Here is a 26,268-nt window from a genome sequence, read left to right on the forward strand (position 1 = left end):
ATGGGAAAATTGAGGTAATATTTTCCCATTAGGTGACATGCCATATTACAAGCTTGAGTTTTCCATTGGTGCTTAATTCAACTGGTTGTGTGATGCCCCTTTTGTGTTAGCTGTCTCAGTGCACTACATGTGATAAGCTTATGAAGCGCACACTCGCTTTTATTTCTAATTGTAATGCTATAATGCATCTTGAACGTACTTTAAAATCACCCCTATGCACCGTATGCATGACTTCTAGCATCTTTGAATTGGCATATGCTGGTTTCCGTTACATGACCTTGGTGGGGCTCTTCGACTGTGGGCCAATTGTTTACCAAGATAATAAGTCTTGCTGGACCTCTTCATCCAGTGTCTGTGCACGTTACCAAATCAGACACGGGGGACATTGTCAGTGCTGTCGTCTTTTGAAGCACTTTTGAATGGGGGAAAATCATGCACGATTAATGTAAGAAATCTGCTTTTTCAGTAGGTTTACTTTTATGAACTATCGGACTTTGCTAGATTTTTCTGGACACCAAGTTCTCCTAATGTGCTACAGAGTTTGGCTCTTCGATTATACATGCATTACTTCTTGGACCCGGTTTTCATTCGACAAAGGGGGGAAAGGGAAGAGGCGAAACAGCTTGCATAAATGCCAAGACGCAGCAGTTTCTGGCCACCTGCTGAATCAGTGACATCCCTCTGGAACAGTGAAGAGGAAGTGACAGGCATCATCCGCACTTCAGCCGCCCCCTTCGAAGTGCCAGGAACGTTCATACCAAAATATGTGACGTATGCAGAACAGATAAACCAGCAGAGAGCCGCAGTGGGGCTCTGTCCAGTGCCTATTGGAATAACAGCACCTATTGAAGTACCAACACCTAAGAAAACCTGGACAGTATGGTACCCATTGAGAAGACCAAATCTACAGTCAAGACAAAAGGACATTTGTCAGAATGAACTACCTGAAGAAGCCAAGAGGATACTAAAAGAAGATGAATGGTGACGTTGTGAGAAAATTGGACTGACACACATATAGAAGATATAATGACCTAAGAATACTGACAAAGAGACGAAATACCATGGATAAGTAACATCTTGAGCCTAAGGTGAAACAGTTGTTGTCAAGATGAAGAAACGTATGCCATATGCACAATGAAGATATTAAGTTAGTTTAAACGTGTACAGCTGCAGGAAACTGCAAGAAGCAAAGAAATTGTTAAGCTTGCTTATGCTTAGTAGTAAAATAGATTGCGGCAAGTGCCAACTATACATATATCTACCTCAAAAGCACTTTATAGGTGAGTGTAAATCCATTACGCACATGAGCAGAATGGAACAGAGGTTACTAAAGGTCTCAAGTGGAGAGTGTTGAGCAAACAAATTGAGAGTTAAGACGGAGAGAAACTCAGCTGAAGGTAACCAAGCCAAGAAGCCAATGTCGTATCGGGCTGGTACAGGCTAGCAATGGATACAATTAAGGAAAAAAAGAACAGAGTATCCTGTTCAGAAAAGTCGAGATAAGCCACAGATGGTAGAAGACTGGCAGAATGAAATCAAATACACAAAAATGCATGAGGAAGAGGCCAATTTCACGGTGTCTGAATCACGTGACAAGGCAGGCAGGAAGGGATGAGACTTTAACACCTACACATGGAGCCCTGCTGTACCCATACTCCTTAACTTTCTCAGACCAAGAAACAGACTCAAGGCCAAACTACAAAGCAGTAATTGACACACAACCACTGAGGTGATGAATGATTGTAACATAATTGGAGGAAAGCTTAGATGCAGACTTACTCCCTGCACCTGGCTGATTATTCTGCATGCTGCTAAGCGCAAGTTGAAAAATATGAGTGGGATTGAGGCCAACCCAATCATAGTGGACCGTGTAATCTAGGGTCCTATAGTAAGTAGGACAAATGAGACGTCGTACTTTTAGTGACGTTTACAGTGACCAGTTTGAAAGAAGGGCTTAGTTGCCCCACCTGACATTGATTATCCAATCCCCTCTCCCCGTTACCATATACAGATATAGTACCTATTTTAAAGTTACCTTCCTATAACCAATCAAGTTGCAGGTTAGGTTTTTAAGGTTACGCGTCAATGAGGATGAGAGTTTTTGGAATAAATATTGTGTTTTTTTGGAAATTAATTGGAGTTTAAGCGAGAAGAAAGACCGAGCGGTTGCTGATGTTCATTGAACTCCCCGTTTTCTGTACTTTTCATTAAATGGACTCCCTTTGCCAAACTATTGAGTTGTAATTATTATTTGGTGCAAGAGTTCGAATCTGCATCCCCATCTATCTCAAGGGTAATGCTTCTCATCTTAAAGGGCTTTTTGGAGACCCCCAGTCTTATGAGCCGGCTGGGGTCCATCCAGTTCACTAGCCTCCCTGCCACTCTAAAACTTGAGGGGAACCATCTCCGGTTCCGGAAGCACCTCAAGACCTTCCTATTTGCTTCTGCCTTTGCTCCCTCTCTCCCCTGTTCTCTCTTGGCACCGTGCACCTGGCTACTCTCTGTCCTCCGGATCCAGGTACCTGCTCACCCTGCCACCCTCCCTCACTTCCTCCGGGCCACCCCTGGCACTGGGGTCTGTATCTGTACCCATACAGTCCCCCCCTTTTTCTTCCTGCACTTATCAGACCTAGCCTGTCTACTGCCTTAAACCCAGCACTTGCCAATTGCTGGCTGCACTACCACTGTTTATTGCCTTTACTATTTATTTATTTATTTATTTATTATTCTTTATCTGTATCTCATTTGCTCCTCACGTTCCACTTCACCCCCCTCCATGCACTTTTCCCCTCCCCTCTCCCATGCACGTGCGCGTTCTGAATGTCACTGGGCCTAGTAAGATCGGTGTTTTGTTCTCCCTTGTTCCCCTCCCTTGCTTTGTCGCGCTCTGAAACACTTGTGTACGAGCACGATAGGAATAAAATATCAAACCAATGTATCGAAAGATGTATCCCAGAATGAATCCCCACGAGCCAGAAAAGTCATTAGATGCACCCTGTGAACATTGCCTCCTTCTGCTTGAGCTGCAGTGCTGACTGTACTAGGTTTAGCATGTCCCCGTTGGTTTTGGCTCCTTTGGGTGGTACTGGGATTCAACGCGTTGGGAGGCAATGCCATGAATGCAGAGAGAAATTGGCTGTGGCATCAATGGCCATTGCACATATTGTTAATTGGTGTGCAACGTCCATGTCTACCTGAAATGGAAATGCTAGGCTGCCAAGATTACTGTTGCATGCAGTCTTCTCTTTTGCTGATGTCATGGTGCAAGACACCGTTGTAAGGGTAAGTTGACAGTAGAGTTGTCTTCTGCAGCCCACGGAATAACAGGCAATAAGCAAGGTGAGAAGGAAATGCACCCTGTCTAACCTTTCGCAGGCAGGTACCAAGGGCAGTGGAAAAGTGGAGGCAGGATAAGCACTCCTAGCACCGGGAAGGTAAGCTGCAGTGTTGCTTCACTGCCCCAGCACTGCTCACCTCCCCATATATTAGGTCAGCGGCAACTGGAAAAGGGAGGCATGTGAGGGTAGGTGAATGCATCAACGCGTGGCCTATCATCACGCATTCCCATCAATTGCTCAGGCAAATCTCCATTGCTGCCGCGCCTAACACTGCTCCCCACTTCTGCTAAGCAGGGCTTCACAAGACGAGAGAAGCTGAACCTGTATTACACACCAGTTTTAAGAGAATAGAGGAAAGGTAGGGGAGGAGGATGCACAGCTGCACTGCTCCTGTATATGAGCTTCTGGGTGAGGGCTCGGCAATGGGGCAAGTACCTGGGCATTTCAAGGTAATCCACGGAAATGCTTGGCATCGACCACTATCCATAACAATAGTTTGCTACAGCGACACCTGTGATTCAAAACCTTAAAAACACCCCAAATCTGAATGCACAAGCTTTCCTAACTACAAACTACGAGAAAATGCTGCATGTCCAGTGAGGGAAGAATTTAAATGTTGATAAAGTTTTCTAAGACTTCTTTTGGGGTTTCTGTCATTCTTGTGTTGAAACCGTAACTTTTTAAATTTCAAATTAAAGCCCAATATTTGAAATATTTTAACAAAGAGAATGGTTTCCTAGCAATGGTTTGTTGCAAAACAAATTGCATTTCCACGGTGCGATATTAGTTGGAATCGTCCATATACAAATCAAATGGCTTTCTTGTTAATAGACAATGGACGGAAACAGATTATTCGTGTTCTAATATCTTTATTGGTAACACACAATAATGTTCACACCCATTAGGTGTCAGTCCATTTGAGCACAGTGCTAAGCATTAAGGAAAAACAGGACATTAAGAAATCTTTCGAAGCTACTTGTAAAAAGTAGACAAGTCTTTTTTGGAAATAAAATATTTGTACTTTTTTGTTTTTTAAAGAATGTGCTTAAAGAATTAAATACAATATGAAACTCAATCAAACAGGTGTATATTTACAGTCATTCATAACGGACTCTGCCGTAAACATAAAAAAGCTATCCCTTGAGTAACTTGCATGATTATTTTAAATAGGATAATTTTTTTTTAAAATACATTAAGGAAATAATTACATTCTTAACAAAACACTATCTTACAACATATAATCTTGGTGAATAAAGTTCAACGTGTCAAACAAGAAAATTGTGACTCATTTATTATGCAGAGATCTTACACTTTTTTAAAAACAAAAAAATATTTAGACCCCAATTTTTTTTCTTCAATTCAATTATGGTAAGAAACTTTGTTACATTGTTGCACATTTATGGAGATATTCTGAGTAGCAGAAATGTGTATTCTAAAACGTAATTTCATTGGGAAATGTGATCATTTCATAGAAAAATCATAGCACCAAAACTCATGCAAGTTCTAAAGTGATCCTTTTGAAAGATATGTTCTTTATTCAGGAATGGCGTTTTCCAGAAATTGTGCATGCTTAATAGTAAGATGGATCTGTTCTGCACCACAACAAAACTTTCCACCGCTTTTGTACATAAAGTGTTTAAGTGTTATACATGAAACATTAGGATTGGCTAACCAATTCCCAAAGGAATTAGAATACGGTCCTCTGTTACACAGGGAGGACAGCTGTACAAAAGGTTATACTAGTTAACTCTTGAATGGCTATTTTGGCTGTGGAAGCAGCTTCTGATGTCCCCATGGGGGAGATTGCATGTTAATGCACTTGACAACATGCATTATCAGTTCTGCAAAACAAGATTGTTGCAGACTACTTGGAGCAAGAGACTGTTTCAATGCTGCAAGAATAACCATTGACTAGTAACTGATCCATCTTGGTGGAAAAGATAACTGGCCAAGCTGTGCTAGATCCTTTTGCATTGCCATCAAAGGCAGTAGTGGTCCCTTGCCCGGATATCTGGTGGCATCTCCTTCTTACAGTACATTACTGGACAACCTTACACATGAGTTGACCCAAGGCTTCTATTTGGGGAATTGATTGTATGAGGGTGGAGGTAGTAGAAACAATACCTGCAATGCAGAGACCAATATAATACAAAAACACATTATACTGAAATTGACTACAGAGGGTCAATGTTTTATGGAAAGGTGGTGAGACTCTGCACCATTTTCGAAATAGATTATTCAATAGTGCCTACAGGGAAAACTCTTGAGAATAGTCACCAATAAGAGCCCACATGCAGTCCTTGGCTAATCAGTGCTGGTGTTAATTTAAGGATGTACAGTGAATTAAATGTGTTGTAACACTCTTGATCCTTCCCGCAAATATATAAGGAAAACAAATTAACATTAAACGCATGTTAAAGCAGTACTCAATCAACGTGAGGGAAGTTAAATTGACAATGTGTAACTGGTTGCACTTCTGGCTCAGAGAAGAGAAGGCCAGTAAAATGTCTATGGAATTTAGAATGTGAGTATAATGTAATTCAATTACTGTCCTGGGAATGGGAATATGTATTAGTTTCAAAACATGTTATGCCCTTTTATTTTAAGTTTGCAATGGGTGTACACCAAGTCCCCCATTAGAATTTACTTTTTACAAATAGGTTTGCACAGCCGACATATGGAAAAAATGAATGCATGATGGATTTGTGTACAAACTATTACACTATATGCATCAATCATAAAGAGTGGAAGTCTACATTGTCAATAAATTACACTGTCAACCAATGACAGGCCCAGATTATCCACTTTGACATTTGCAGGACTGAATAATGAAAAGTTAACAATGTCCTATTACAATGCAGCCATTTAATATGCAGCTAAAGCAAACTTACAGGGAAATTGTGTCTTGACGAATATAATCTTTAAAAAGGATAATGAAACACACAGGACACCTAAGGAGCTCAGATTACATTTTCAAATTGGCTCACAAACTGAGCATTGATATGTTCTTGGTCTTTCTCCAACACAGATTCCTGTATTTATGAGTTCATTATTTTATTATCATAAGAAGAAAAGCAATCCTCACTTTACTTTGCTTTACATTGGATTACCATTTTATTGCAGTTACTTGTGCTTCGGTGGCACTTATTTCTGGGATCCAGTGCTATTCCAAAATGAAGGAATCCTGCTCAGAGATGACATAGGAGCAGCAATATGGCGACTATGTACTTTCCAATGGACTGGCAATTCTCCTGAAAGGATCCACCCATAGCATCATTTGAACTCAGAGCACCACAGATCCAATACAGAGATTTGTGCGAGATGTTCACAGAGCTGTGCATTGAGGATCTTCTGAGGCTGGAAAGCGTAGCACATGTGGGGTAGGGGAAAATGGAGAACGCTGTAGAACAGCATGGCTTGTAATTACATAAAAGAAAACCTGCACAATAAACATTGTAGACAGGCTACCTGTTGCTATGTCTGCAGCACACAGATTATGGAACTAAGTATTTCTCCTGTGAAACCATGCAAGTATAGGATATAGTTTATAACATGCACGTTATGTAAATGGTTTAATTCATTTGATTGTCGGTATCAATATTAGTCATATAGTTCAATTATATCTGATCTGCTCCTAACTAGGTTTTTTATTTTAAATAAGAGTTGAAATTTGCGTAAAACACCCACTGTCTACGAGATGGTGTGCACTTGATTAAATGTTAAATAAATAAATAAAAATAAAGTGACATTTTAGAAACAGTTCACATTTTAGAGCCTGGAGCAAATTTAGATTTTCACAATGTGAATATTCCAATATTAACAGAGGGTTGGGCCGGACGATTATCAATATTTTATAATGAGATTAATAAAATTTGAAAATCCAAAATCTTACTGGTCTCGTTATTATTATGTAAGCATGCAACACATACATGTATTTTGGTATTAAATATGTTTCCTCTTAAATTCCCTCTATCAATTACACCGTAGCTTAGTGTAAATCTATTGCTATTTATGTTTAAAGAGTCAAACAAGACAAAATAATTGGTCTCTCTCGGCCCCAGTGCTCCAAGACCACTGCGGTGACCAATGGAGCAACACAAACACCTAATAATTTAACATAAGTTATAAACTATTTTAGAAGATGGAGCAAAGAGTGTTACAAATACAGGTTAAGGGCCCAAAAGACTACCATGCAAATATGTGCAAGTAAATTTGGATCAAATCCGCACTGGGTCCATTGTAAAAACAATCTTGGGTGACTATTTGATCTCCAATTAAGGATGGGCTGTTCTCCAGCGTCATCTTGGTCCAAAAGTCTTAAGGCTGTTAAAAACAAAGTTCAAGTGTTGAAGAGTAGTTGCTTTATGTTCCATTTTTCAATTCCCATTCCTGAAAAAAGCAAGAATAAGTATTTCAAGAAATGCATGAATGTTAAGGGTGCAAGATTACTCAGTTGCCATAAGATGTGTACAAAAATAAAAATAAATTCAAGGCATTAAACCTTATACAATTGCAATACTTCCAGTGTGACAACATTGGATTTAGAAAACTGACGCACTAGGAAGATATCACTGCCATTAGTTAAGAAACACCATGAATTCATCAGTGACCACAACGTCCTAGTTGGTGATCCATAATTAGTAGATTTGAACATGTGACTGTCATGCAAAAAAGAAGCTACTGTAGATCACCAAGGCTTGAATGACCAATTAGCAGAAAAGTGTCATAATGAAGTTGTGCGGGAAGGGCCAAATGTGCCTGAAGTGCATGAGGTTTGTAAATATGAATGCATGTTCCTATACTTGACTAGGTAAATATTACCTGGTTTTCAAACCCCATAAGAGAAGAAACGGGAGTGGTGGAAAGTACTTGGAAGGAGGACCGGAAAGGATTCCATTCGAATATCGAAAGACTTCTAGGATGGGCAATCTCAACCTCTGCCATTAGCTTCAGTGAACAGGAAAGTTCCAGTTTCCACGAAGACAGAGAGTGGGAATGCTCAAGCGCACAAGTTCTTGTGAGAATTTTTGGTAAGCCTGAAAGTCAGGCAACAGAATATTCACCAACATTTAAATTAAGACTTTGAATTTGTCCGAGTACATGAAGGATTACAGACTAAGAACATGTTAGAATATCTTCCAAAATATGTAACAAAAGATAGCAGGGAAGAACTGTGTGCTCACAGTTAAGAGGTGGTTTATTCAGGAAAGTTATCCTTACTCAAAGGCATAAAGAGGACAAATGTGCTAGGTAACATTTTTCTGAATGAGAAAGAATGTATTCAAGGAATAGTAAAAACACAGCATGAAAGTAAGACCATGACCACATTATGATTATGGGGAACACAAAGTCAGAGAACATATTCTGTTTTGAAGGAGACATTTGTCCAGTCAACACGCAGCTTGTCTAAAGCAAACTTCAATCAAGTAGAACTGGATAAAGACAACTTCCTTTTGTGCGTCAGGTAGGACAGAATGAAGATGAGCTGGGTAGATGTAGCATTCAATGATTTATTTTGCAACTTAGATGTTTTCAAGTGTCATGGATGTCAATGTCTTGGGTTACAAAAAAGTAGGCAAAGATGTTGTGAAAAGTAGCATGCCCCTGTGGTTCACCTCCTTTCAGCAGCGAAAGGAGTGCCCTGAGAGCAAGCCACAAGCACAGGGAGACAGAAAATGAGACTGACAACACTTCCATGGATAATTGGGTCGGAATAATGAGCTATTGAAAGTGCATTCAAGCCAGAGACATGCCACTTCCACATCCAGGAGGACATTGCAGCCAATTGCATCATCGGAGAACAAGAATATAAGCCCTGAAGTCCGAACACAGCGGCACGTTATGATGTAATGGAGTGGCAGCATAATTTTGAGTATGGCTGGGAGCAACGCCAGCCATCTTGACTACAGCAAGCAATCCTGGGCAGGTTTTGGGAAAACTCAATTTCTCACTTCAAGAAAATTTAGAAAATAATGGGCCTATTTTACAGCACAACGAAGAACCTAATTTCAACATAGCCTCCTCCCATTGGTTTTATTTTTTCCATTCTCCTTCTTACAAGTAGATACACAGTCATAAGGAAAGGATGAGAACGTTCCTTTTTACACTCATCACAATAACAACCTCTCAGGCGTAGACCATCAAACCATCTCTCTTGTAGAGAGATTTGACAGGCTCATACATCTGTTATACTGCTCATCTCCTGAGAGTTAGGTCTGGGCTGTTCATTCACACTACCTCCTGGAGAGCCCCTGGTGAACCCAAAGGTCACCCTATGACCCAAGTGGGATGGAAGTACCTGGGCCCTGGAGACATTGCGATGGAAAAATCCCTTCAAAGGCACCATTTGTAATATGACCACAATAATTAGGCTTTTCAAAGCCACAAACATATTGAGATTTTCATTTCCATCGCTCGGTATGCGCGCAGTAGGGTAAAACCTTTTCTTATTATTAGAAGCTCTTGTAAATTAGAAAGCACAAGAGGCATCCTTCTGATGTCCGCTCTTGGTTCATCGGCCTCAGAGCCAAGAATCCTTCATCTGTTTTCAATTCAAAATGCTATCTTTGCCAGCCTCACCCCCCGCGTAGCGCCACGCGTGTGACTACAGGGAGGGCTACGTCAAAGATGTGCCTGCTCAGCTCGCGTGCAATGAAAAAGCTGCGTTCGGTTATTTGGAACACTGTCTTTGGTAAAATAACATTAGGAGATTAAAAAACGGGAAACGTTCCCTGTTGCTTCAAAACCAAAGGCAATTCTTGAAGCCTTGTAGAGCATGTTATTTGAATCTGCGGGATATTTGAGCATATTTAGTGCAGAATGTCCCTTAGCCACACAGCCGCCATTTGCAACATAGCAATTACACATGATTTAATGGTTGTACACGATCCAATGAGCTGTTCCACTTGCAGATTCATCTCGTTTGCAATGCCTATTGGTCTGTAATGTTAATGCCTTGCATAACGAGAACGAGTCGTCATTTTAAACAGAAGACATTTTGTTTGAAACAAAAATGCACAAAGACACTAGCATGTGCCACTGTGATTGGTGTCCAGATACTGAAATGTGCTTCTTTTCACAAGAACACGAATGGCACCCAGTGGAACATGGGGCGAGAATTCACAGCCCCTTACTGCTGGCAGAAGACAGCTCGCTCGAACATTCGGGACCCGTAAAAACACATCGACAGATTTGGTCCTTAATGTGATGTGTTCTAGAGCTTTTGGGAAAAGAAAATCACGGCCAGGTCAGTCCAAAATGACTCGAAACTTAACATTCCCATTCATGTGCAGGAGAAGCTCCGCAATGACCCAGTAAAGGCACCTTTAAAAACGGACCGCCTCCAGACATCCTGGACTCTGCCCACTCATGTTTAAAGCCAAGGATTCCCATTGCCTCCATTTGCTTGAAATCCATCATGGTCTTCCACCGGCCAGCATCAACAAAAAGTACCTCGTTGGATCCAAAGTAACTTGAGCTTTCAACTAAACAACACAACCTACTTTACTTGGGAGAAGAGCAGTGGGATATAATTCTGGGCCAGATCCCTGGCACTAACCTCGCACAATGGCTTCTAGGGTGGAGAGAGTTAACTTTGGTCCAGACGTCACCCGGGAAGTTTGGAACTATTATTCGTGTCCTCTGCACACGACAAGGAAAACTGCAAGCCAGATATATCTGCTTTAGGTTCCCAAAAAAAGTAAATTTCACTTCACAACGGTGCATACACATACTATATCCAGTGTCTTATTCCAGCTGTTAGTTACTTTAGCAGGCATGTAGCAAGCACCAACCCCGTGTGGATCTACTTTAACATTTCATCCTTCAATTGGGTTAAATTAATACCAGTACAGCCCCTCCCGCCCATAGCCTACGATACGATACGATCTCGAAGAGTGGTCATGAGGTTAGGCCGCAAGGATGTGCAGTCAGCAGAGCACCACTCAGATGTGAGCACTGTACCTCCACACCACATTCGTTTAGCTTCCGCTCACCCCATTGAGCTTTGCAGAGCACCGCATAACAGCTGCGACAATGTACAGCATGCCAAATGCTTTGTAACCAAATCCCCACCACCACCAGTATTTCCACGCAATAGCGGCTCTGTGTCCCTGCAATATGAGCCACTGTGACAGCTTTAAAGGTGTCATGACCTGCATCTCTGTATCACATCACCGCCTGAACTACCTCCAGTTTGGCCCTTTTACTCTTCTTTCCCACCACAGTCTAGTCAATAGAGTTAAGAGGGAGCTGAAATGCCACGCTAGTTAAAGAAGTTGTTTCCTCCACTTCCTACCAAATTCCAAGGAACTAACACGAAATCCGGCCAGAACCGGATGTAGATTCGTAAATATGCGGCGCATAACCACCAGTGTAATGCTGCAAAGTACAGGATATTTATGGATGTTATTATTTTGCTTCTAGGGCCCCTCTCCATGTCTGTACATCATTCCTTGTCACCTACCTGGTTTAATCATCCATAAACGGATTGTTTCTCTGAAAAGGCACCTAGACATGGGATTGGCTCTGCTGCCTGAAGATACTATGTACTCTTTCTTCAGATAAATACAAACACAAACTACAAATTGAAATGTAATGCACGCAAAGAGATTGTGAAGTTTTAGCCATTATGAGTTTGCCAAGTAAATTGCTGGCCTACATCATAAATTGTTGGTAGTAGCAGTTAAATTACAGACCACTTGGCATTTGACCTCATGGATTATCATTACGTCAGAAACATTTCATTAAGTTGTAGGACAACGCGTGGTTACACATCCTATACATCTCGCTCTCTCACTGTATGTCTATCTATCTCTATATCTGGGGATCGAGATGGAGAGAATGAGGAATGGGAGGGAGAGAGGACAGAAGTAGAGGGAGGGAGGGAGAGAGAGAGAATACGATATACTTGTTGGGAATAGTCCTGGTTGATTTGATCTCTCACACAGCAATACCGTTGGACAGATTCGGGGCATGCCAGCACGAGAAGCTATCGACTGATCCCGTTGGACTTCATTTCCTCTAGTGAAAATGTGCATAGTATTTCTTTAATTCCCACAAAAGTGTACATTTGAAGTACACAGACATATTTGCAGGCAGACAAGTTTTCTTCAGGCCCGATTGGTCAATTTGTCTTCGTGGAATGTAGGCCAGGTTCACCAAGTTAGTAAGGGACAAATAGTCTACTCAAAAGGCAGCTATTCGGATTGGTCAGGGGCACAGGAAAATCTTCCCAACGCCATTGCGGCACGCATATTTGTGTGTAGCATATTCCGTCCTTGGTTCCCCCCTGACCTAGACAAGGTCATGGGTCACCACTGAGGGAGCAATATGCCTGCAAATATTTCATAACGTATATTGTTTTTATTGGAGCTTGCACACAGGATCAGCGGGCCCTTGAACAACGATACGTTTTTTCACTCTTGTCAGCCATATTGCACCACTGTGTGACCTGCCTGGACAGGCCTAGTCTTAATTGGGATATGGCAAGCACAACTGTTTTAGCTGCACAATTTTCAACATTAGTCCGAGAAAGGGGGGGTTTAGTGACAATTAAGGATGCACAAGAGAAATAAGTGACTCTGGCATAAAACGTAACTTTCAAACGTAGCAGCAGTTAGTGTCCAAAACGTAAGGACACTCCCATCCCATGCACACTTGTTATACTGAAGATAACTTCAAAATATTTTTAGTTTTGTTAATTATAATTGCAGATAGGTATGTTCAATGTTAATTGCAAGGAACATTTCGCAGTAATATGAGCTTAGTCAGTATTTTATTTGCTAACAGTCTAAGTCAATTTATCACATCGTACTTTCATAAGCAAATGGTAGTATTCATTAGGAAACTCAATGAAGTCAATACAAAAACAATGTATAAAATGAGCTCTACGCGTTTTGAGATATCCATCTCTTCATCAGGAGCTAGAGGTGATCTTTTCTTTGATTTTCTACATTTCAATTTGTTGTGTCTCGGGTCTATGAACAAATATGAAATAGGGTCAGAAAGAGTAGCCTCACAAAGTTCTATAGTGTTAGGACTGCTTCAAGTTCTTGATAGTTCATTTGATATCTTTCTTATACTTCACGTAGTCGTATCTCATAACGTAGATAATGTTCTAGGTGAGAAGTCCATCCATGTGGCAGATTGGGGAGCAGGACCTGTGACTAACATGGACAGGTCTAGTCACGTGGAAGCCCCAAATAGACACAATGTGCCACTTTTGTAAGCGTTTGCAGCAGAGGGCATGCCCTTTTGTCACAGAAAGTGGCTTGAAGTGCACTGGGCATGTATGAAAGTGGCCACTGAAACGCTCATGATGCCCCACATGCAAACCCAAGGACATCCACGTGCACACAACTCATACAGGACATCAAAATAGAAAAAGGTTTATGAAAAACAGTAGTATCCCATATGGGTTATGCTCGCTCAATATGAGGCTATCAGAAAACAGACTGTAAAAAATATTTTGAAGCGTATTTTCCATATCAATGAGCACATGCTCAGCCGGCATGAGCAGTGAACTGTGGTGGCAGCAGGGTGTGAGGAACTATCCTCTGCTAAGGGTAAAAACCCTGGATTTTTTTAAATTAAATAATAAAATGACGTGGGTAATTCCATCTCTAAAAGGTTCATCTACTGATCAAATTCCTCCTTCATAAGCTTTATGGCAAAAGCATTGCATGCACACGTGTCCTACTGCATCAGTGTCCTGATTTGCAGCGCCGGCTCTACTGGCGTCACCTAGCAGGTTCAGAGGTCACTGATGCCCTTATGACAGCGGCAGTGACAGACACGTCTCTGGCGTGCAAGGGCAGCATTTCAGATATGCACCACTGTACCAAATCTATGATGATCATAAGTAACCCATGATGGTAGCAGGATAATCTCTCAAATAAAGCCATGCCTCAGTTTACGCAGTGTTCATGGTACTACTTTTGATCATGGCCACCACATCCCAATTGATGTTGCACATCTGTCGGCTCCTGTGGGTTAGTTCGCTGTGGAAGTTGATGTGTACTCTGGTCAGAATGGTGTATCCCTGCCAAAGGGCAGGGCAGGAACCTGATGAGCACGACCTCTCCTATTTGATGTCTTTGTGAGGGAAGGTAACACCCCCTTTAGTCCAATCACCTGGGGATGTTTGCCTTTATAAGAAGTGTTCTCCCACCCCTAAAAAGATTCTCACAGATCCTCTCTGAACTTTTGAGGCAATATTTGCTCTGAAGAACTCACTGGACTTCCTTTGGGAAAGAGGTACTTCCCAAATCCCTCAGCCTGCGGCAAAGAAGGAACCATCCAAGACAGATCGAAGATCTGTCACTTGCCTATCCACTCCCAAGGTAAATCGGGAGTGACTTCTGCTGTGGACCAAGAACAGTGGTCGAAGTGTACAAAAGGAAGTAGTGGAACTATGTTCCCTGTAGGCTTGACCCGCTCCCCACACACCCTGCCGACACCCCACGTCCCACATGCAAGTCAAACCCACAAGCGCGCCAGCTGTTTAAGGGAGCGTTTAGTGCAGTGCACTGCAAGTTCCAACTTCTTCCTACACTTTTACTTTAAAACTAAACCATTCCGGAACGGTTTCTTTTTTAAATTAAAGTATAGGAATGGTGAAATGTAATTAAAAAAGTAGAGGAGCACCGCTCTCACCCACTTCGACCACTGACAAAGACCTACCACTCTGCACCGAAATATCCTAGAGCGGGCAGAGCAGATTCAGAACGGAATCATCCTGTTCTCAAGTCCCCCTGAGTTGGCTTCACAGCAGCCGGAGGGCTAGACCAGAGAAAGCTCCCCAATCTACTGCACTGAACCAGTTGTTCTGTGTTCTCCACACCTAGAACACGAGGGAAGTTAACGTCACTGATTGACCCTTCTGGTGGCTAAAGCCAGACGTGACCTAGACAACTGTGAAGCAATCCTGGGGGTGCCCTGATCTGCACCCTGGAGAGCCACGCTTTGACTGCACAGAGACTGCATTTGTCCTTCTCCAAGCACACTTGCTGCTTGGGCCCCACGATCCAACGAGAGCCGGAAAATATCCTATTTGTGGCTAGTGATTTACCTACCAGCCCTGGAACTATGCTCGGTGTGCTACTTTCTCCAGTCTGTTGCATCTTATCTGTTCTCACTTCGTTGTGGGTTCTGTACAGTGTTTTCCATTCCTTCTATTTGAAAATGGTGCGTTTGATTTAAGTATATATATTTGTATAGAACCTTGATTGGACATTAGATCATGATACTGTGTTGTTTGGGTCTCTACTGGTTCACCTTCACATCCATCTTAAAAGCATAGCCTTCCTTCAGCCCACATTTACACAAAAGGCATAGGAGGTATATCTCTGAACTGTCCTTGTTTTACCTTTATGATTGCATTGCGTTTTGGTTTCTAGAAGTGTGAGGGTTGATTGAGTCGTTTTATTCCTACTCATTCTTGTACCCCTGTGGAGCAGGATCCAATTTTTCCCACAGTGTTAGGTTTGTTTTACAATAACTGCCATATTTATAAGGTTTTGTGGATTTGTGTAGCCACCAAAAGATCCCTCTAACCAGTGTTGATCATGCACACATTCATGTTGCAATTAGTGATACCACACAAGCGTATTGTAATTGACCACTTTCTTAATATGTTTCATAAGGAAAAAGTGGAAAGAAATTTGGTGACAAGGTATTGGCAACAGAAAAAGAGATGTCACAAAGCACTGATAGGTTTCTCAACAGGAAGCTGCAGAGAAAAGATACAAGGGAGATGGAGAATGCAGAAGCGTGAAGGGGAGGCACCAATAGGAATATCAGATCTGATGAGACTAGAAAGTGCATGAAAAGAGAAGGGTCCAAATATAATTGTTTTTTTATAACACACCTAATACCATACCCGAGTTTGGTTTCTAAACACGGATCCTGGATTCGAACCTCTGTTGCTCTGCGGGGCCTTGCTTCCAAGACCAACATGTTGCCCCTGTGCTATCCTCCGTTCACAATGGGTGACTGGGGCAGCTTTTTAATCATAGCGTTGGTTTGTATTACAAGGTTCTTCTAAGATTGTATACATCCATAATTGCACCACTGAATAAATGACTCTGAACTAGTCAAAAAGTACATTTATATATTTTCCCCAACACTCCCTTTTTCATTGAACTACCTGAAATATGTCTACAGCAGTAGACACAGTAAGTGATCTTTTGCAAGTAATGGTCAGGGGAACTTGGGAGGATTGACTTCAAAAGAATGGCCCACTGCAAGCAGATGTGACCTTATGCATTCCCCTCTGTATTAATGTACAAACAAGCTAAGTACATAGAGAATAAAATAATTCATAGAGTTTTCACAGACACCATTTGTTGGACTTTAAATTCATTACATCATGCATTTTAAGAGGAATTTCACTATTGTTTACATTGGACACTGAATCTCTTAACATTATGTACTTTTGATCCTGTGTGTCCTCTTCCTTATGTGTATGCCATTTACAGCTTTAAATCCAATCAGGAATGGTTTCTGAACACCTACAGTTCTCCATTTTCAGAATCTGCACGTAGAGGACCACTTACCCTTCCAGAAGGCACTCAATAACTGGGTCTCGTTCCCCCCCCCACCCTGTGTTTTAACTGACCCAATCCGTCTCTCAGGTGAATTTCACCCCCAGACAGGTAGACTGGGGCATCGATGAGTCACTCCAAGAAAGTAGTGAGCACGCACAAAAAAGACTCCCATAGACCCGCAGGACAGGACCTGCACTCAGTTAACGAAACAAGTAATTAGCATCGATTCACGGGTACTTATCACACTCCATGTCAAGGTAGATGGCCTTATCCCGCCAAAGGCACAGCCTCCAACCTGCACGCATCTGCAATCACCCACTACTTCAAAACACACCGCACAACACCTCCGCATCAAGAATGCAGCTAAATCGCACATTAAAAATAGGGTCTAGCTGGACACATAATGAGTCTCCTTGACTGGCATACCCTTCCAACATCCTTCACAGCACCCATTAACAAGCCAGCTCTACATCAGCTGCTAGAAGGGATTTAGCCACCCCAATATATTTTCCTACTGTCTAAAATACACACACATTCTAAATTCCTCTGACCAATCTCTGATACCTCTGACTTCGGTCCTCCAAGGGCATCCGACAGCGCTTTTGAGGCAATACCAATGGGAAAAGGCACTATACAAATGCCATATTATATTACATGTACCATGCCTAGGTCAGAGATAATTCTCTCATGCATATTATTTTATTCCATGAACAGGATCCTAGAACATTTATTCCATGGTTGTACCAGTGCAGCCGGAGAGCAGTTCACACAAAGCAGCCTCTCACCTTTGCTTTTCGGAGTACGTGGCCTCGCACTGGGGATGTTTTTGAGGATGTCTGCCTCTTCAGAATTGCAGCACTATTCACAGGAATGGAGCAGTCCGTATCGCTGGTGTCGCAACTCGATACGGGAGAGTTTTCAAACGTTCGGTGCTTAAAAACAGGGGACTAGCAAGAGGAAAAAACACAATTCTACTATTTAGCTACTTATTTAATAACATTGATACAAGCCATCATTACCAATCCCCCTCCTGCCAAAAATGTCCTCTACATTTCACCCACATCTTGTTCAGCCTTCCAAGAACTAAGTCAATCAACTAGACAAAAGCTACTCATCCTAGCACTCCAATCCATCCGTAGGCTCCACCTACGCCCAGTCTGTGTTGTGCTGGCTATCTGCACTGAGACAGGAAACTGCAATATTCATTAGAATTTCATTACACCTGTAGAAACAATGCAGGGAGTGCATGATGAGTGGGTAAAGCAATGGGCATTCTGGGTAGGCAGGCCAGTAGGCTGTCCACTGCCATCAAATGCAATGTTTCTTACAAGTTGCCATGTGGCAGATACAATACAGAGATGCATTCTCCATTTTCATTTTGATTTCATAGTGGACCACTTCTTTGCAACTTTTTCACATAGGACATCCAAGTGAATAAACGGGTCAAAGATCCAGCTGATGCCCTGGGTTCTTACCTGCCTTGGGATGTCCAACTCCTGAAGCTGAAGGACACAGTGCTTTTTTAGAAACTATAAAACCTTGAAAAGCCAGACAAGTATGGCCAGTAACAGTGGCTGGCGGAAGTATGAGCCTCATTGAACAAGAGATATCTATCCAAGAGTAAGTCTTTCCTATTCTGTGGAAGGGAGCATGCAGCATGTCTTAGTATCCTTCGCTTGTTGTGCATGTAGACCTTCGGCACCTGAACCGTATTCGGTCTGGAGAAAAGTTTCCTGTACTCCAAGCTACAGTCCCTACACCTGTACTCCTCTTGCCTGAACAGGTGCCTGGCAAGCACAGGGTGGAAATAAGGGCAACCACAGGGAGGGGAAAGGGCAGGCGCAGGGAGGGAAAGGGCAAGCGCAGGGAGGTGGAAAGGGAAAGCGCAGGGAGGTGGAAAGGGAAAGCGCAGGGAGGGGGGAAAGGGCAAGCGCAGGGAGGGGGGAAAGGGCATGCGCACGGAGGGGAAGGGCAAGTGCAAGTGCAGGGAGGGGGAAAGGGCAAGCGCAGGGAGGGGGAAAGGGCAAGCGCAGGGAGGGGGAAGGGGCAAACACAAGGAGAGGGGGAAAGGGCAAACACAAGGAGAGGGGGAAAGGGCAAGTGCACGGAGGGAAAGGGCAAGCGCATGGAGGGAAAGGGCAAGCGCATGGAGGGAAAGGGCAAGCGCAGGGAGGGGGAAAGGGCAAGCGCAGGGAGGGGGAAAGGGCAAGCGCAGGGAGGGGGAAAGGGCAAGCGCAGGGAGGGGGAAAGGGCAAGCGCAGGGAGGGGGAAAGGGCAAGCGCAGGGAGGGGTAAAGAGCAAACACAAGGAGTGGGGGAAAGGGCAAGCGCACAGAGGGAAAGGGAAAGCACAGGGAGGGGAAAGGGAAAGCAAAGGGAGGGGAAAGGGCAAGCACAGGGAGGGGGAAAGGGCAAGCGCAGGGAGGGGGAAAGGGCAAGCGCAGGGAGGGGGAAAGGGCAAGCGCAGGGAGGGGGAAAGGGCAAGCGCAGGGAGGGGGAAAGGGCAAGCGCAGGGAGGGGGAAAGGGCCGACAAATCCACAATTAGAAGAATCCAAACCCTTCAAAATAATGCCCTTATAGCGGCTCTAGGCATCTCCAGAAGAGACCACATCTCCGAGAGCAGTCATCGAAACAACTGGCTCCGGACTAACGACAAACTCGGTCGCTCACCCCTAATTCTCTTAATAAAGCCACCCCCATCTACCTCTCTGAGCGATTCCACAAACAGACTTTCCTAAATCCAACTAAATCAGCAAACAGGGATAGCCTGTCCATCGCTAGATTCAAACTATCCAAGATTGGAGGTAACAGTTTCCCAGTTAAAGCGGCCAAACTATGGAACTCCTTGCCTCCCACACTAAGAATAGATCAATCTTACCAAAACTTTAGAACCAACACTATCCAGTGGCTGAAATCCAATGACCACTAAATCGCACAATGTAGAATCCTAAATGCAACTAGTAATGCCCACCTGTTACTCTTAGATATCAACATATTCTGCCTTTGAGAATTCTGTACACATTGCCTGTAATATTTGTAAATATCTGTACATATCTTGTATTATCTGTAAAGATCTGCATATACCATTTTCTGTAAGTAATGTTTTGTAAGTAAGGTATCTCATACCACTATTCTCTGTAACTAAGCTTTGCATCTTCTTGTAACTGCTGTGCCCTGATAGCCCTGGGTCTGATGTGGATTATAAATAATAAAACAAACAAACAAGAGCAGGGAGGGGAAAGGGCAAGCGCAGGGAGGGGAAAGGGCAAGCGCAGGGAGGGAAAGCGAATAAAGGGTATGAGACGCAAGCATAGACTGCCAATCATGGAAGGTGCTGCTGGCGTCCATACTATTCTTCTGCTTCAGATTCCTTGTTCCAGTGGTCACTCAGCCTGTGGCCCCAAAATCTTTGATTTATATGCTGGAACCCATTCATTCACACTTAGAGCTGTCAATCACCTCGGGTTTTGCAGTCCTCTAAGATAGCAATCACCCAGTTAGAACTGGTTTCAGCAAGGCATACCAACAGAAAAAGGAAAGTGAAGTTTCAGGCTCCTCCCTCACTTCCTGCCTTCACAGACACTACAGCCTGGGCGGGCTTCAGGGTTGAAGCCCGCCAAAGGAAAAACTAACAAAGGACTCAAATCTACTCCAAATGATAGAAGAAATGAAAAAGGACCTGGCAAACGAAAAATGGCGAAAAAAAGACGACCAGGGCCTTTTTGAGAAAATGGTCACCCATGGGTGCTGCACTGCAGCTGAGATATCGGATCTGTGTGATTTTACCAGTGTAAATAACCCGCGATGGAAATGACTGCATGGGAAATGTATGCAATACAAACATTTTCATACATTTCTCATGCGGTCATCGATTATAAACCAACCCCAAATACATACAAACACACACACCCACCCACCCCCAACACACCCCCATCCCCGTACTTACCTTTCATTCCGACGCGCTGTGTACCTGCGGCACCTGTTCCCTTTCACTTCCGTGATCGGGAACCGGCAGCCAGAGTCCTTTCCTTTCCTTTTTTGGGGGAGCTGCAGGGGTTTCCCCGGCAACCCCAGCTCACTATACTATGTAGTATAGTGAGCGGGGTGTTTCGGTGGACACCCCTGCAGCTTTTTTTTTTGTTTGACCGACCTCACCAAAAGTCCTAAACACACACCACAAACAGTTCAAACATTTTGTAGTTAAAACTTTTTGTGGTGTGTGTTTTAGGTCTTTTGGTGAGGTCAGTAATTTTGGGTTAGGTCATTTTGGCCTATTCCGAGAAATCAGCCTGCTAGCAACCTGCACAGGAGATTAAAATCAAAAAAGTGCAGAGTACAGCAAAAGCGCTGGGTCTCAGGTTAAAGGGAATTAGCACAGAAACTGAAAATTCACCCTAAAGGTCATCAATATTCAAGTTCAATGATACGTCTAAAAATGAACTAACTGCACCTCTCCATTCTCTCAGTGCTGTGCCACTTGACGGAAAATGCACTGCCTATCCAAATATTTTAGCCATACCCAACATGTCGCATTGTTTTCTATCACGCAGATTAGGCACCATATGCCATCCTGGCGATTTTGTTATATTTATTGTGAATTACTGTGGGGACTTAAGCTTATATAGACTAGGAAAATTCCCCTCACAATGCACATACTAAAGTCCAACTTGGATGTAAGACTTTAGTAAGCTATCCCAGTGGTTTGTAGATGCCCCAACTCTTAGAATTAGTCTGTACTACGCAAGGACCTTCGTAGAGTGGCAGAGCAGTCAGGCTTATCTTAAGAGGAAGATGTGAGCTGTAGGTAAGTACACTGAGCCCAGTCAGTAATTCACATCAAAGAAACAAACATACATTTAAATTAAAATGTAGATGTATTATATATATATATACACACACAAGAGTCACTGTTAAATACCTAGCATGATAAACCAACACACAGGCATACGTTTCAATACTTTCAAGGGGTCACTTCTTAGTTGGTAGTTGCTGAACATAAACACTTTTTGCAGGAGTTTTTTTAGGAAGGAAAACAATTGGCTTGTGTTATCCTAGCAGAGCTTCAGGTTCTAGAGGCAGGTTCACAGCACAGCAAATCTTTCACAGTAAAAAACACAACCCTAGCTAAAAGACAGTTTGTAGCGGCTTCAAGGCTTGCAAAGCAGTAGAATTCAAAAAGATCATGCATATACTTTCTAGTCTCTAGGAAGGAAGATACAAGAAGACTTAACCAACGTTGGAGACCCTGTTAAAGGACTCTGAAGAGACACAAGCATCGCTGGAGTCTGATGGATTCCTTGGTCTGATGACTGAAGACAGGAAGTCTAGAGGGAGGAGCTCTGGCATGACTTTCAGCAACTTCTCTGGTCACTCTGCGATTTTGGCTCCTGTTCTGCAGCACCAACAAAGGACGCGATTCGCCCGGTCAATCTACTTCACTTCCTGCAGTCCCACACTCTGATGAGGGGGTCTGGATGAGTTGGATCGGATCTCTGGAGTTTCCTTGAGGGCTCAGCAAGGATGTGCATGGATTTGGCCTTTCTACAATGATGCACTCAGAATTGGCAGCAGGTCTCCTGTTATTGGGGTTCTGCAACTCTGGAAACTCACAGGACCTTAGGAGATGGCTCAAATCAAAGTTCATCTTGGGAGTGGTTGTTCCCACCAGCCAAAGGGAAGGAGGACTTCTCTTCAGCGCTCCTCTGTCGCACAGAAAATGGGGTCAGGCCTGCAGTGGTCGCTTCAGGCTGTTGCAAAGGGTCTGCAGGTGTCTCTGGTCATCATCTAGGGTTAATTCAGCTTCCAGTGGTCGACTTGCCTTTCACTCCAGGAGCCTCACCTTTTACATTGTTCCAGTACACACCCCTCTACAATCTCTCAGCAATTTACGGAAAGGGGTGTCCACTGAGGATAGCAAGAACCCCAGTGGGAGCTGGTTCTATTCAGACACTCTGGGAGACAAAGGACAGGGCAGTGGAAAAATCCCCCCCCCCCCTCCACTTCCTGCCTGCCCAGATACTCTGGAGCCTAGGCGGGGACAGCAAAGGGTTCCCGCTAAAGGCAAAACACAGACCGCCATCCCCCTCCCAGAATGGTAGAAGGGCTAACAAAGTAGCAATAACTAGCAATGGTGAAAAAAGAAGGGAGGCCCCAAGCTAGTACGTGGGTGCCCCTATTATGCACTACCGAAGCTATGGACATAACCTGTGGTACAGAAATGACACAATAGTTGGTAGAACACGTCCACTGCCACCAGTCATTAGGAGATTGTCTATGTGACTAAAAGCTCACAGGTGCAGAGAGAAGGGAGATACTAGGTATCCCTTTGGCACTCCACTTAAGGTGGTGTGCGCCAATCTCACAGACGCTAAAGTTTGAGGAGAGATACTTATCCTTAAGAACTGTAGTTTCTCTTGGATTAAAAAAAATATCTCAAAAGGAGTACTCTCTGGGTCCCCAGAAACACTGACCATAGGGAGCTGTGTGCTGCAATAGCAAAATACAGATGCCTTTAAGATTTATGAAAATAGACTCCATGGTACAGGTAAAATACAAAGAATAGAGTCCAAAAGGCAGAGCCCATAAGAATGAATGAGTGGGAAAAGACTCTGCTCATTCAGGATTAAAGAAAAAGGTCCCGAGGTTCAGGAAAAAGTGCTGGGGGGTCTCACTAGGAGAGGGGATGAAGCATACACATTATACATCTCGCTAACACTGGGCAGGTCAGTGTTACCGCTGGTGGTACGGGCACCCTGGTCAGTGCAGAGCTTGCCATGAAACCTCTTGCCATAGAAAGACAAACCCAATAAATACCAGAGATTTTTTGCACATGACTGAAACCTTAAGAAGCAGAACATCTTAAACGAATAGCCACAGATTTAGGGTGGTAGTCTGGTACGTTCATGCATTCGCAATCACATAAGCACCAGTCTAAATACACTTGCATTGGTGCTCATGAGATTGGATATTTACAAACAGCACTTGAGCCTCTGAAAACGTACAGCAATATCACTCATGCACGCGGATTGAGCCTCTGATGCACAGCCATGCAAAACACAACAATGGTGCAAAGCAAGGTGCACTCAAAGTTGGGTTTGCAACACAACTTCAGATTTAACTGTACATAATTTAAAACCTTTCATCAAAACCAGACACATACTGCATTTTCCTGATGTTGAACATTAAATCCGCTTATGTGTATAAGACGTGAAGATGAATTCTGTTCGGGCTTACACAAATAAAATTTAGAGCGCGTATTTGAGAATCATGAAAAGAGTGCATTAATAGAAAGCAATTGTCCTGAAAAAGTCAGTGAAGTAAAATAGTCTTGTGTGCATGGAAGAAAATCAAAACAGATCAAATTCCCGGCGCACGCTGTTGGGGTGGCGCTCGCCCATTTCCACATTCCTGCAGCCCGGCACGTGGGTGTAAGTGAATGGAGCATGTGGATTTAATGATGGCCGACACTAGACACATCAAATGTGAAAGATGTGGAACAAGGAACAGAGGACTATTCAAGCACAACGCCTCCTACTAGACACTAGGCTAACACATTCCAGGCTCAGGTTTACACATGCGCGTGCTCTGCTGGCCTCAATGGTCAGCTGTGTGTATGCCAGTGCCAGTCCCAAGAATAGTCTTGGCTGCACCTGTGGCCAATGCAAATGGCGAAGATCGAGTTACCGGAAGCATTTGTTTGAGGAACGAACGTCCAGGCTGCTGCACACATTATGTGCGTGTTTCTTCCATGTAGCAGTCACAGGAGGTGTGCGATTATATTACGCGTTGTCTGTGCTGCGGGCCAACTGGTCAGAAGCGGCGTGATCGTATCTGGCAAATGCTTCTTGGCTACACAGCGCTACATATATATTTCTGAAAACCGACTTAGACATAGGAAGTCAAAGACAAGAAGATGCACTACAGTGTTGAAACACCACTGGTGGACAAGAACCAGGAAATCAGTGATATGCGGAGATAAATAAATCCTTACCCAATAATTCTTTAGCAAATGGATATATATAAAAAAATCAACTCTATGATCGATGGTTTTGTTTAGTCCTTTCTGGGCATTTTTAACTTCACATCAGATCAAAGAGCTCCCAAAATTAGTAGCAAAGAAGTCAAGGATTTCTCAGCCACTCGGGAGGATAGCTCAGGGGCAACGCGCTCACCTTGGAAGCAAAACGATGCGGAGCAGCACAGGTTCGATCCCAGGTCCGCACTTAGAAACATCTGGATATTAAGCGCATTATAAATAACCGATTAAAATAAAGAAATTGTTTGCAGTCCATTTAAAGTAGGACTTGCAATCGAGTTGTGAGGTCTCGGAAGGAATCCTAAAATGATGCTTGGCGTTCTCTCTTAATGCCTTTCTCCCTTCATTTCAGCCTTGGTGCCCGGATTTGGACCACTATAAATCTAGTTGGCTAGAACTTGGTGACAGTGATACTAAAACATTTTCAGTAAATGAATACATTAAATTAATATTACAGCATATTTGTAATCTCAGGCAACACTCAATGTGCCCTTTCCCAAGATATAATACCCTTAATTTGGAAAAACACTTTCCATAATTTTCCCAGTCGCCAACATGCTTAAAAGAACACCAACTTAACATGCTGCATTGTCTACTGTGCTTCAGAATAGACACTGAAGGTCATCCTCAAGATGGCGTCTGCCGCATAGACGACTCCCTGGCCAAGAGCAGGGCTCTACTTTTTGGCTTCAAAAGGTCCATAGACTTGGTCTGTGCATGCCATTTTTCTGCACCGGCCGGTCCACATTGCACAGTCCTGGCTTGTTTACCTGGTCTGCTTCGAATAAAAGCACCCTTTATAACACCCTTGCTGCTTTTACTGTGCGAGTTGTTGAATGGGCAGACTAACACAAAGGGCCTCATCACGAGTTGGGCTGTAGCCCTTAAGTGCGGTGGTAATGGTATTACCACCGCATTTAAGGGCTGGCCCTATCATGATTTGGGCGCTAAATCGGCTGTTTTACCTCCAGCTTTTTTCTGGAGATGAAAATCCTTGTTTTCGGCGGTATTACAGCCAGCTGTATTAGCCTGCAGTATTAGCACCGAAAATTCCCCATTGGATCCAATGGACCCAATCAGGAATGGGGATTTACCGTTAAGGCCCAACCCGTGATACGGTGGTAATACCACCGGACCGGTCAATGCTGGGGCTATTACAGTCAGCGGTATTACAGCCAGGAATACAGCCCAACTCGTGATCAGGCCCAAAATCTAAAGCTATTTTGGATTTAACATCAGAATCCACCCCAAACCCTTGCATGGGTTGCAGTATGCCACCACAGGGATGCCAGCATCCCGTTTCTCGACGTGGTTTAATCGCAGAATTCACACACGGTCAGGGGAACAA

The 26,268-nt window shown here is 43.4% G+C and overlaps 1 protein-coding gene across 4 annotated transcripts in view; it reads right to left on the reverse strand.

Moving 5' to 3' along the window:
* Positions 1-4,187: 4,187 nt before the first annotated feature.
* The window catches only part of AFAP1 (actin filament associated protein 1), a 551,057-nt gene continuing 528,976 nt past the window's right edge, over positions 4,188-26,268 (reverse strand). For all 4 annotated transcript variants that reach the window (XM_069632010.1, XM_069632009.1, XM_069632011.1 and 1 more), the window contains 2 exons: positions 17,671-17,832; positions 4,188-7,727 (listed from right to left, as the gene is read on the reverse strand). In XM_069632010.1, the coding sequence (XP_069488111.1) occupies positions 7,701-7,727; positions 17,671-17,832 (189 nt within the window). In that variant the 3' untranslated portion in view covers positions 4,188-7,700. The remainder of the gene's footprint in view (positions 7,728-17,670; positions 17,833-26,268) is intronic.

The sequence above is a fragment of the Ambystoma mexicanum genome, chromosome 6q, assembly GCF_040938575.1.
Source record: "Ambystoma mexicanum isolate Mex_15411 chromosome 6q, UKY_AmexF1_1, whole genome shotgun sequence".
Taxonomy (NCBI): domain Eukaryota; kingdom Metazoa; phylum Chordata; class Amphibia; order Caudata; family Ambystomatidae; genus Ambystoma; species Ambystoma mexicanum.